We start from the raw sequence: 12,604 nt of genomic DNA on the forward strand, positions 1-12,604 counted from the left end.
TAGACTGTGAACGTGCCCTGCTCCTCTCTAGCCCTCTCTTCTTTCCTCCGCAGTGCATTTGCAGCCGATACCCCCCTCCCCTCCCCTCCTCTCCTCTTTCTCTCTCTCTCACTCTCTCTCTTCTGTCAAGTCTTCTTCTCTTTCCCTCTCCCTCTCTCTTAGTATGTCAGTGGCTGTTTGGCTGCGGTAGGGTGCACTTGTGTCTCCACCTCTCTGTCTATCTCTATCTCTCTCCGCATGTGGAGTTTCCCAATCCAGGCTGGACCGGCGCTTGCCTACTTGCTTGCTTCCTCACGCGCGTGTGTAAAAATCTTGTGAATCTTTGAGCCATTGATAAAAACGTTGGATTAGAAATGAGTTGCCCCGCTGTGTTCCACTCCTCCTCCTTCTTCTCCTCCTCCTCCTCCTCCTCCTCCTCCTCCTCCAGCTCCGCGTGCTGTTCTTTTTCTACATAGCGCTGCCTTCACTGCTCTGTGTACATCTGTTTTATGGGACTTGGGCGAAGCGTGAGGATGAACAAGGCGGTATCACTACTCGTCTGGTGCGCTACGGTGAGTGCGTTCACTTTGTACAATCAGCTGGGAGAGGTTTTCAGACAGGTTCATTCATGAGTTTGTGTCAGCTTCTTTCATTTTTAAGATACTGAAACAGATTTGGTCATATATTTTATAATACTGTGATGTCAGTAAATATTAAAATGGCTTTTTTTGCGTAGAAATCATAGCTCTCTTATTTATTTATATGTCACTGATTCATTCATTAACATTGAAGGAAACACATTGAGATACATGGTGCAAGTACATATGATTGGATGCATGACAAAAGTAGATTCAAGTTGATAAAGTCCATTCTCTAGAAAGCCATCCTTATTTCATTGGTTTTATTTTTTGAGTTAATTGAGAAGTTTGCATTGGGGAGGGCATCAGGTTTAAAACATGCTGTATGTCAGATGAATATGCTCATAACATGTTACAAACCATATGAATTCGAGTAGTGACCTGCGCCTGGATTTCAGCGTCCTGTTACAAGCAACTTTTTTCCCATTCAAAAAGCATAATATTTGGTTTTAAATTGTTACTTGCTATGGCAACAGTCCTCATTTTTCACCATTCTCAACCCCATGGCTAAAAAGGGGTACTGGGTGGCAGGTGTCTAAGCAGACCACCAGTTTATTGTGCAGTCTTTCTCTTGCATTTCTATGTTTCATTACTGCAGATAGAGTTATTTTAGAGATATTTTAATTCCAGAATCCAACCTAATCTCGACAAGAAACTTTTCAAGGATAAATGAAATGTGGAATTTGAGCCAGTCATTAGGATGTGAACAGTTTGGGAGTGCTATAGTGAAAAAGTACCTGTCCTGAATGGTGAACGGTGGATGGTGGATGCAGGCTGGTAGAGCTGATAAGAGGAGCAGAGCGGAGCAAAGGGGCCACATCGCTGTTATTATCCCCACAGCAGCTGCTCTGATTGGGCTGCGCTGCTCCGCGTGCCCCTCTCTCTGCCGCCTCATCTCTGGTCATGTTAGTGCAATGGGGATGTCCTGTTATGACAGCTGGTACAGAGGCATACGCTTGGCTGCACTTTGGCTACAATTACATTACAAATAAACTGTCAAATTGGCCGTAAAATTGGACAACGGAGCAAAGTCGAAACGTTAATTTTAGAATAAGCTGAGGGCATATTTAGCAAATGTAAGAGTGAGCTAACAAATCAGTCTCTCAAGGGTCTCGTGGTACTGCAAGCTTGTGTCTGGGAATTTGGTACATTCAGAATTGGGATCAGATAGTAAATAAAGAAGTACGTGGCTGCAAATGTCACTGGATACTTAAAGGTGCACTGTGTAACTTCTGGTGGAGGGTCCGCTGCCTACTCGTCTCCATGGAGATGTTAGTGCTTGGCCTGGAATGTTCCACAGTATGACATTAAACATATCCATCTAGCATTTATGCAATATGGTGCTTCTACTGCTCAAAAATACCACAGTTCCTTATTAATAAAGTTGTGTAGTGCTGTAACCTGCTTGTCTCCCTCATGATAGATCAGTTTTATCTATACTGTGGAACATTTTAGACAAATGATGACATTTCCATGGAGACAAGCAGGTAGCAAACCATCCACTATAAATGTTGCACCTATAATGGAAGGAGAATATTTGGTTTGGATACTGCAATATTGCAACAATATAAACAAGATAAAACATTTTAAAATTTAAGAGTCTGCTTAAAATTTTGATCAAGAAGATAAAATGCAATCAAAATACAAAAGTGTGTTGGTTTTAAAGGTGCACTGTGTAGCTTTTCCGGTGGAGGGTCTGTCACTTGCATCATCAAAATGTTGCCTGGAATTTTTCACTGTATGGCACTGAAACACAGGGGCTAAGTCACTTTTAAAATGATGACAAAATTGCTATTGTCAAACAAATTCAAATTCAAAAGTAAGTATTCTGTCTTCTGAATGATGAAAAGTCCTCAAAATGTCATCTATAAACACGACGCAGAAATCTATGAGTAAAAAAGGTAATATAGGGAGCAATTAGAGGATAAGTGTGCTTCCAATGCTCTGGTCAAAGCAATTGAGGAAGGACCCATGGGCAGCACGGAGGAGGAGAGGAGAGAAATTGATTCAATAGATTTCTCAGCAATTGTGAATTAAGGAAGAAATGAGATCTTCTGACATAAAATAATAAGAGCCACGGGAGAGGACAGGATGCAAAGACAGTGGTTGGCTTTGTAGTTAAAACGTCTGTTGGAGGAATCCTTTTTTATTTAACACAGTTGCAGAGTGAGCCTCAGTTGTGCTGCCAGTGAAGCTGCGTGCCATTTGTACTGTATTACAGAGCATCGACTCAAGGCAATACGAGAGGAGAGAGGGAGGACAGGAGAGGAGAGGGAGGAGAGAGGAGAGAAGAGAGAGGGAGGAGAGAAGAGAGGGAGGAGAGAGGGAAGAGAGGGGAGAGAAAGGAGAGGAGAGAGGGAGACTGAGAGAGAGGAGAGAGGAGAGAGGGACTGAAGAGAGAGGAAGGAGAGGAAAGGAGAGAGGAGAGGGAGAACAGGGAGAGAGAGAGGCGAGGTGAAAGAGGGAGTGAGAGAGAAGAGGCAGGGGGGCAATAGAGAGCAGAGAGGGAGAGGAGTGAGATAGAAAGAGATGGAAAGGAGAGAGGAGAGGAAGAGAGGAGGAGAATGAGCGGAGAGAGGAGAAGGAGAGAAAGGGAGGAGAGAGGGAAGAGGTGAGGAAGAGAGAGGGGAGAGGAAAGGGAGAGAGGAGTGGAGACAAGAAAGGGAGAGGAGAGAGGGAGGAGAGGAGATGGAGAAAGGAGACAAGAGAGCGAGGAGAGGGAAAGAGGCAGAGAGAGATTAAAAGAGAGCACGTGTGAGGGAGCGAGTGAGAAAAAGACAGAGGAGAGGGAGAGAGAAGAAAGTAAGAGAGAGGAGAGAGAGAAGAGAGAGAGAAAAAAGAGTGAGAAAGGGGAAAAGAATAGAAAGAAAGGGGGAGGAGGGAGAAAGGAAAATGAGCAAGGGGACCAAAGAGAAGGAAAGAGAGGGAGAGAGGGGACAGCGCAGAGAGTTGGGAGAGAGAGCGAGAGGAGATTGGATAAGTGAACATGGGGGAAAGAGAATAGCTATTACCAAATCTAAATATAGAGACAAAGAGGCAAGTTTAGAGAGTTTCTTTGCATATCTTGTTTACGTCTCTGACCAGATGCTTCTCAAACTGAGGTACACGTCACACTGGCTCTAGACAGGCTCCTATAATCTCAGTGGCACAGGGAGTAAAATAATGGATTGGTATTTGGAGCTGTGTTCTGTTTATATCTTCGGTTAAATCCAGATTTAGACTGAAGGGCCCCTATTTTCTGATCTATGTTATAATGTTTCTTCATCAAAAACTTATCTGGAGTTGTGCTCATTCACACATATTTAATACACAAACTCTGCATATTTACGCTGGGTTCTTCTCTCAAACAGAAAACACCCTGTTCCACCTTGTGATATCATGCAGGGAGTGCTCCACTGCGTTTTTAAAGTCCACACACATTCACTAGAATCATTTTGATGATTTCAGCCCTGGAAACTGCAGCCTATGAACTGAATGTAAAGGTAGCTACTAACTTTAAAACTGTGAATAAAACAAAGCACAACTCCAGGTATGTTTTTTGGGGGGTAATGACATTATAACGTGGCTATAAGCTCACCAGGGTCCGTTTTGTGTAATATAGGACCTTTAAGATGACAGAAGTTCTTCAGTTTTTTATGATCTAAGATCCTGTACAGATTACAAATAATGGCTCAGATTTAAGGGCAGATGAACTTAAAGATCTGTGCAAACCAATTAAAAGGAGTGAGATAGCCTGAGTTCAGCACCTGCCCATTTTCAGCCTGTCTGATCCAATCTCTTCAATGTGGTCAATTCCTGGCTGTGCAGACACCAGAAAACACCTGTCATTACCATTACGGTGTGATAGAGTTAAAGCCAGGCCTGGATGGCTTTATGGTTTAATTTGAAATACATTCAGTATAATTAAGGATTTGTTTGCGTTAAAAAGTCATACGAGCTTTATCATTATGAGTTAAATATGCACTGTGTGAATTAAGGTAATGTTGATAGTTTAGATTGTGTTATGATAATATAATACTGCTTCAGTCTTATATAACACTTTTCCACATGCTCCAAGTCGCTTTACAGTTTGGTGTATTATTCATTCCCTCCATACCCGGTGGTGATAAACTACTATTGTAGCCACAGCTGCCCTCGGGCAAAATGACAGAAACAAGGCTGCACCATCTGCCCCTCCAACCACCACCAACACTCATGCTCACCACAGCAGTTACAGAGGAAGGTGAACATTTTTTAGTGTAAAGTGAATTGGAGCCAGAGTCGATGGCGCCGGAAGTGCCCCCATGTCGGGTTAGCTATGTCTTTTTATATGCAGTCTATGGTGCCAGTCAGATAAAGATTTTGATGCCAATGTTGAAATTAAATCACTTAGAAAGGTATAAATGGTGCCCAGTTCCTCTCACCTTTCAACAGTAATCCGTGTGGACATCTGAATAGTGTTGCGCACATGAGATTTCACGGTTTGTGCCTGTTTTGGGGTGTGTCAGGAGTTCACTATTAAAGCTGATGGACCTCGGGGGTAGAGCTATTATGGCCACGTAATCGCCACGTTCAAAGTGTGTCCAATACACTCCCCCCACATGATTTATGATCAACACTGATTTGAGGAACAGTCTTACACCTGGTAGTAATCTTCATCAATTTGTCCAGCTTGATTTGCCATGCAATAGTGCATTTGGTAACGGCGTCTTTATTTGTCTGTATATGCTCTAGGTGGCGCTGGTGGGGACGACAAAGACGGAGCGGGCCCTCCTGTTGTCATGTGACTCAGGACAATACACGGACGATGGGGAGTGCTGTAAAGAGTGTCCACCAGGAGAGGGCGTAGTCCAGAAGTGCGGAGCTACTCAGACTGTCTGCTCCCAGTGTTTAGACAGTGAGTACAATATATATATATCTTTACTGCCCCCTATGGATGGATGGTATAAACTGTGTACTGTGAAGTTTTATAATGCAATGGATTTCTTAAAGGTACACTATGTAACTTTTCTGATGGAGGGTCTGCCACATGCTTGTCTCCCTAGAGATGTTCTTGTTATTGCCCAGAATGTTCCACAGTATGTGTGTTTTTATTGCTCAGAAATACACTGAAAAGCATGTATTTGTACTGTGAGTGGGCTCACTTCTCAACAGATCTGACCTGTAACTTAATGTCATACAGTGAAACATCGCAAAGGTAAACAGATGGTGGACTCTTCATCATGTTTTACACAGTGGATCTTTAAGTCAAAAAGTGTTATATTAGGCCTATATGATATGTACATTGCTTCTTGATTATATCTCAAATAAAACTCCATTAAAAAACTCAAGTCCAAAACATATAATTAACACTATTTCACATTTACAGCCCAAAATATGTAGGCAACAGTTTTCACCAAACAACTGGAAGGTCTCCGCACAGACTATCAATGTGCCCTTTGGCAAGACACATTTCACCCACCTTGCCTACTCCAATCACAGTATGCTACTTGCAACATGTAGGAATTACAGTGTGTACAAAATTTGCTTTAGTAACCTTACATAATATAATAATAGATGGGTAATTGTACTTTTAACCCTCATTTTTTATTTTACTCAATGACATTTATTTTACTCTGATGATTTGAGTCACTGTATAGAAAGAGAGTGGAAAAAGGATGTAAAGATGTTTAAGAATCACACAATTGGGGTTAAGTTCTGCAAATCACCACCAGAATGACTCCCCTATACACATGGCCTTTTGGTTAGCGTCTAGCATCCTCATGGAAGAACAAATGGACATCCGCGAACATCACTTGAGGCTATATTTCTTGCAGAGGAAGCAGCTCCCACTGTTCAAAGCATGTCTTGTTTTATATTTATGTCTCCATTTTGCCTTCGGACATGAACGGATGCATTCTATTTACAATTGTCCTCCCCCATCCCATTTGACATAGTAAGCAACTCTAATAAAACAAATCTGAAATTTTAACAACAGAAATCACCAAAAACAATATTTGGCTCTCAGTATTCAAACTGCTTTAATAACGGGATAGCATGAGTGTACATATTTATATACACACAACCGATCTTAACCAAGTCCAAACCAGTGAAAAATTTGGACTCAAGTAAAAGTAAACAAAGCTCAAACTCAAACTAAAGCAACAAATGATACAGTAAGAAGACGTCATGTGGTAATATATGCCTACAAAAGAGTTATTTTCAGTGGTGATTATCTGAAGAGCCCATAGTTTAAAATTGAAGTGGGAATATGATGTTCAAGATTCAGTTTTTATCTGGTATGACTCAAACTCCTACACAAAATAATCAGGTTTAATGGCGCACTATTTTACTTTTCTGGTGGAGCAGGGTCCACCACAGAGATGTTTGGAAAATTCAACAGTTTTGTGACATTAACCCTTTTTCTATCTTGAATTTATTAAGTTACCTGTGTTTTTTATTGCTAAATGAAATCCCTGAGATAAATAAATGTAATGCCATACTGTGAAACATAGGCAAAACAATACATATCCATGAAGACAAGCAGTTGAGAGATTCCCCTCCTTCCCCATAAAATGACATGTTCACCACTCTTCATTGAAAATTTTGACAGTTAGTGATAAAATGTCAATAAAATAATGAACAAACATTCGATCAAACCATCTCTAGCCTCCATGTACCTCATTAACAATAAACAAGTAAACTTCACATTGCAACACAAGCCAAACTTGGAATGTATCACGGGTCAGACAGACTCTCAACACACTGCAAAGGTATTTTCCACAAATCACTTCCACTTCCTGATACAAAACAGAATCACAATTTACTTGGCGTCAGGTTCGAATATAAACAAAAGGACCTGCTGCAGAAATGATTACTTAGCTTTGCATGTGTGCTACTATTTCTGTTTCTAATAACACAATCTTACCATACGTCATTTTTATTTATAATGCATTTTTGTCAATGACAGCTCCAGCTCGGAACTCCAAACACGATGTCACCGATGCCAAAGCAAACTAGTGGCTATAGTACAATTTGTATAAAGTGTCTGCCGGACCTTTTTCAAGTGTCCGGTGAAATAATGCAGGCGATTCTTATGAGCTTGAGGGTTGTAAGTGGCTCCAAATGTATTCTCTTATACTTTGGCCAGGGCTGTGAATCATTAGACGAGAGCTGGGAGAGGTGCCAACTCCTCAGTATCTCCCAATGCAAATAAAGATGTAACAAATAAGTTGGTTTTGGTTCGGTGGTTGTTTAATGCAAGAAAATCTCATATAAGCTACCCTTATTATACATTCAAGTAAACAAGCTCACTGTGTGGTGCCAGTACAAGTATTGAAGCCTTTTTCTGGTGGTACTTAGAAGTAGGGATGGGCATGATTAATCGATTAATCGATAATTGATCATTAAGAATTTCATCGATTACGTTAATTTTAATCGACAAACCGAATGTAGGTTGCTGTGCGTAGCGTGACCAAACAGGGGTCCTTACATGTGTCTCTCTGCACTCAGAAGGAGCGAGCAAACACAAACAGTCGGTCAGTCTGCAACATACCGAAGCACAAATGCGTATTTAACGATGATTTGTACAAGACATTCCACGCTTTCCGTTGCGTTCGGGACAAGTGTGAGTCCATGTGCACAGTGTACAAAGCAGCACATATGTTTCAATGTCCAGTGGAAAAAAGCTTTGCCAGGTGAGAGTTGCAATGTCGATGACGAGTCCCCACCTCCCTCCCCCCGTACGGTGTCCTGGTTTTGACAAATGCAAATCTGGTCACACTAGACACACAGAAATTGACCGCATCAGCGCACAAAAGCTGTAGTTTTATCTTCGCTGAGTTTATGGAAATTAGCGATGCGGTTTTAAGTTTTGTTTCTGTGAGAGTTGCGCAAAACTGAATTAAACACATTATAATGTCAAACGGGCTGATGTGGCTCTAGAGTCGTTATGGTTTATATGTCGTAAAGTTGAATTTATTTATGCAGATTAGTAGTGCAGATAGTAATAATAACGATGATCATTTTAATATAAAAACGTTAATGATTAATCGATAATCGATCGTTAATTCTTCCGACGATCGATTAAGAAAATTTCATCGAATGCCCATCCCTACTTAGAAGTATTTTGCACATCAAGGTATGTTTACTTAAAAGTACACCATGTAACTTCTCTGGAGGATGGTCCGCTACCTGATGTCTCAATGGAGATGTTATTGCTTTGTCCACCTTGCATTTCTTCAGAACATGAACATTCTAAGTGTGAGTGTGATCCTTTCTCCACAGATTTGACCTGTGACTTACCCTGGTGGTGGCCTTTGTTTGTTTCCATGGAGATATAGTTTCCTTCAAATGAGGACCTGTTTGAGTCTAGTTTAGCGCCTCAAGCATCATGTGCATTTAACCTTTTTAGAACATTTTAGATTGTACCTGAAATCTTACGTGGGTAGTACATGGTCTGAAATCTGTATATATTTTCCAGCATGATTTTACTTTTTATTTTTTAGTATACCATTTAAAATTACTGATTCTTTGCTGTGATATCACGCTGGAAGTGTTACCATTGTTCATAAGGGACACACTAGAAAAGACTGTCAAAAAAGATTTAAGATTGTCTGAAAACTCAAGAGAAACAAAAAATGAATTTAAACACATTTTGAGGAGCCTGTGATCAATATGAGCGTTCGTGGTCAAAATAAGTGTGACTAACTGAAAAACTGTTGGTAAAGCGATTGTGATTATAATTTTATGTGTAAGAGACTGAAAGAGAACAGCACAAATCAGTTTATGTAGTTCTAGTTAAATTAATTCTTTATGGCAAAAATATATTAAAATAAAGCTCAGATTTAAGTCTAACAAAGCCTCAGACAGACCATGCCTACAGTTAGCATCACAAACCTAGGGAATGTGAATGACATTTGCTGCAAAGTATCAGTATTTGAGTAGAGAATCTATATTTTTCTTCATTTTATTTTTATTTAAATCTTGCCATGCACACTGACCTACTGTATGCATATGAAGTAGTGTCCGTATATAGACTCAATGGATGCATGTCACCGGACGGTCAATTACTGTTAATATCCAATCTTGACTTAGTAATCACTGCAAGATTGTCACGACTGACCCGGAGAGCATAATCTATAAATACACTTGGAGAGCGCTTTGTTCTTCATTGATTGATTAATCTGTTGAGAAAGCAGATGTAAACACTAGCAAATGGAGCGTTCAACCCACCATACTTCTATAACGGCATGAAATTAGAATCAAGAATGTAAAAGGCAGCAGTGCAGTGTGTCCAAAGTTAATTTTGATTGCGCAGCAGATGTGAAAGTGTTCTGTTCTGTTGCTAGGAAGACTCTTGACTGATTTTGAAGCTTTGAAGTTTTTTGTTTGGCCAGGGGTTCATGTAATGGGCAGTAGTGTTGATAGTAGTGGTGGTAGTAAAGTATTCCCCTTTTTTTTCTCTAAACCTTTGGCAATTTTTTTCTTTTGTGTTTTTATGTTGGTTTTAAAATAAATGAAACCTGAACCTTACCTGATAACGTAGATAACAGTGAACTGGTCTTGATCTTTTGCATTGTGATTATCCACGCCAAGCAAAAGTCTGTGTTCTCCTCCATGTGTTCAGAATTGAGCCTCTGTTTGAAATATATGTTCAACAAATAATCTTTCTTCCCATTATGTTGACAGTGTACGCTACAGACACCTTGTAGTCATTCAGCTAATTTCCTCCAATCTTTCCCAAACCTCCTGTGACTGATGACTAGTAATTACGCTGCTTTTTTTTTTTTTTTTTTTCTATTTACCACTGCGACCAGAACCCACACTCCTCTTGTGTTTCTCTTATTTCTTTGCTTCAGTTGCTTCAGTTTACTTTATTTGACAGGTGTTTTTCGAAAATTACTTTATTTTACTGTCACTTCATTGACTTTCATTGTCACACTCTTGATGTGAGCAATTGGCTACCGACCAGTGATGGAAGATGTACTAAGTAAAAGGACAGATAGCACAAAAAAAAAAAAAAAAAAAAATCAGGCAAAAGTAAAAGAATCATAAGAAAAAAAAAAATCTACTAAAGTATTACTACTACTATTACAAAAAAGCTACTAAAGTATTAATGTACCTGTTTAAAAATGTACTTAAATATCCAGTGTGTCACTTTTCAGAGATTGCTTGGAATGATCCACAATATATAATTTCATATCCTTTAATTAATTACATATTTTTATTATCTCCGCCAAGGAGGTTATGTTTTTGCCGACGTTTGTTTGTTTGTTTGTCTGTTAGCAACATAACTCAAAAAGTTACGGACCGATTTTGATGAAATTTTCAGGATTTGTTGGAAATGTGAAAAGGAAGAACTGATTTCATTTTGGGGGTGATCCGGAAGAAATCCTGGATTCTTGATCACTTTGAAATTTTAGTTAACATTGTGGTAAATGGGGCCAAAAATTTTGTTTCTCAATATCTCGGTTAATTATTGACCAAACCCCATGAAATTTGACTCAGGGATGGACAATGGGATCCTCTTTCATATTCCAAATTGAAAGATACGAGACAAATATTTATGGAAAACACAATTAATATGAGGGGGACTGTAGTCCTTGGCGGAGGTCTGCGCTCTCTGAGTGCTTTTCTAGTTTTGAAAGAAATACCTTGGAAAACCATGCATTCTTACTGTGAATGGGGTGCCTCTCCACAGATCTGACCTGTTTTTTGACCATGTGGCATCACCTGCTTGTCTTCATGGAGATGGATAAGTTTAATGCCATACTGTGGAACATCCTAGGGAAAGAAACAACAGGCAGCAGGCGGAGAGGCAGGTAGCAATGAGACAAGAAGGTGATGGAGCCTATCAGAAAAGTTGCACAGTGCAGCTTTAAAGAATATAACTTTAAAAAGGCTCATGTTACACTATTTTCTGATCTATGTTATAACGTTGTTTTCTCATCACAAATATATCTGGAGTTGTGTTTTTTTTTTTTCCATTCACACATGTTTAACATACAAACTCTGCATATTTAGGTTGAGCTCTTCTCCACCTTGTGATGTCATACAAGAAGTGCTCCATTATGTTTTTAAACTCCATACACCTTCGCTAGAATCACCTGGACAATATCAGCCCAAGAATTGCCATCTCTACTAAACAAAAGGGGAAAAAAAGCTGTTAACTTAAAAACTACTGATTCTTGACATCACAAGGTAGAACAGAGCCTTTTGAGCTTTGGAGAGGTTGGCAGACTAATAATAAAGGATTATTTGATAACTAAAACATATGTGAAAAAAACAAAAACAAAACACAACTCCAGATATGTTTTTGAGGTAACATTGTAATATGGCTTAAAGCTCACAAAAATCTGTGTTTGTAATATAGGACCTTCATTAAAAGGCTTTAAATTAAAGCCTGACAAGAACAAGTAACAAGTTCTAGTAGCTAAATATAACTCCAGTGAAAACGCATTTGCACCTTAACTAGAATATCCACTATAATGTGATTTCCTCTCATCCCTTCTTCATGAATGATTCCCTGACATAATAACGACACAATTCCCACTACATCACTGCATTTGTCTTATATTCTGTTTCCATTTTCTACCCTGCACCAGCCAATCTCCCTCCAACTCCCCAGTCGTGAGCCCCCCTCCCCTCCCCCCTGGACGCTCCGCTCCACAGCCCCTCCCCTCGCCGTTGTTGTATGACTCATCCTCTGTATTAGTGCATAAAACAGCATTAGAGAAGCAGGTAGCAAATGGGCATGATCAGCGTATTTGTCATGCATAGAGCCACTGCAGCTTCACTCCTCTGATCGGACTAATTAAAGCATATTTAAAAAGCTTTCGTGGCGGTAAGAGTGAACAATTACGGCGATGCAGGAACAGTAGCTGATAAACACTCCACAATTAAGCTCAATGCTCACGAGGGTGCAGTCAATTTCCGGAGTGAGTCAATTTTCTTTTCTGTTTTCAATTTTGTTTTGGTTTCTGGGGATAAGATCTTAATGAGGCCCAAAGGAACATGCATAGTTCTAA

At 39.9% G+C, this 12,604-nt stretch overlaps 1 protein-coding gene across 1 annotated transcript in view; it reads left to right on the forward strand.

Annotated features, from left to right (window-relative positions):
- Positions 1-500: 500 nt before the first annotated feature.
- Positions 501-12,604, forward strand: part of ngfra (nerve growth factor receptor a (TNFR superfamily, member 16)) — a 57,292-nt gene continuing 45,188 nt past the window's right edge. Inside the window, exons 1-2 of the mRNA XM_020935277.1 lie at positions 501-551; positions 5,331-5,493. Of these exons, the coding sequence (XP_020790936.1) occupies positions 513-551; positions 5,331-5,493 (202 nt within the window). The 5' untranslated portion in view covers positions 501-512. The remainder of the gene's footprint in view (positions 552-5,330; positions 5,494-12,604) is intronic.

Source organism: Boleophthalmus pectinirostris, unplaced genomic scaffold, assembly GCF_026225935.1.
Source record: "Boleophthalmus pectinirostris isolate CB_2022bp ecotype Guang Dong unplaced genomic scaffold, ASM2622593v1 HiC_scaffold_17, whole genome shotgun sequence".
In the NCBI taxonomy this organism is placed as follows: Eukaryota; Metazoa; Chordata; class Actinopteri; order Gobiiformes; family Gobiidae; genus Boleophthalmus; species Boleophthalmus pectinirostris.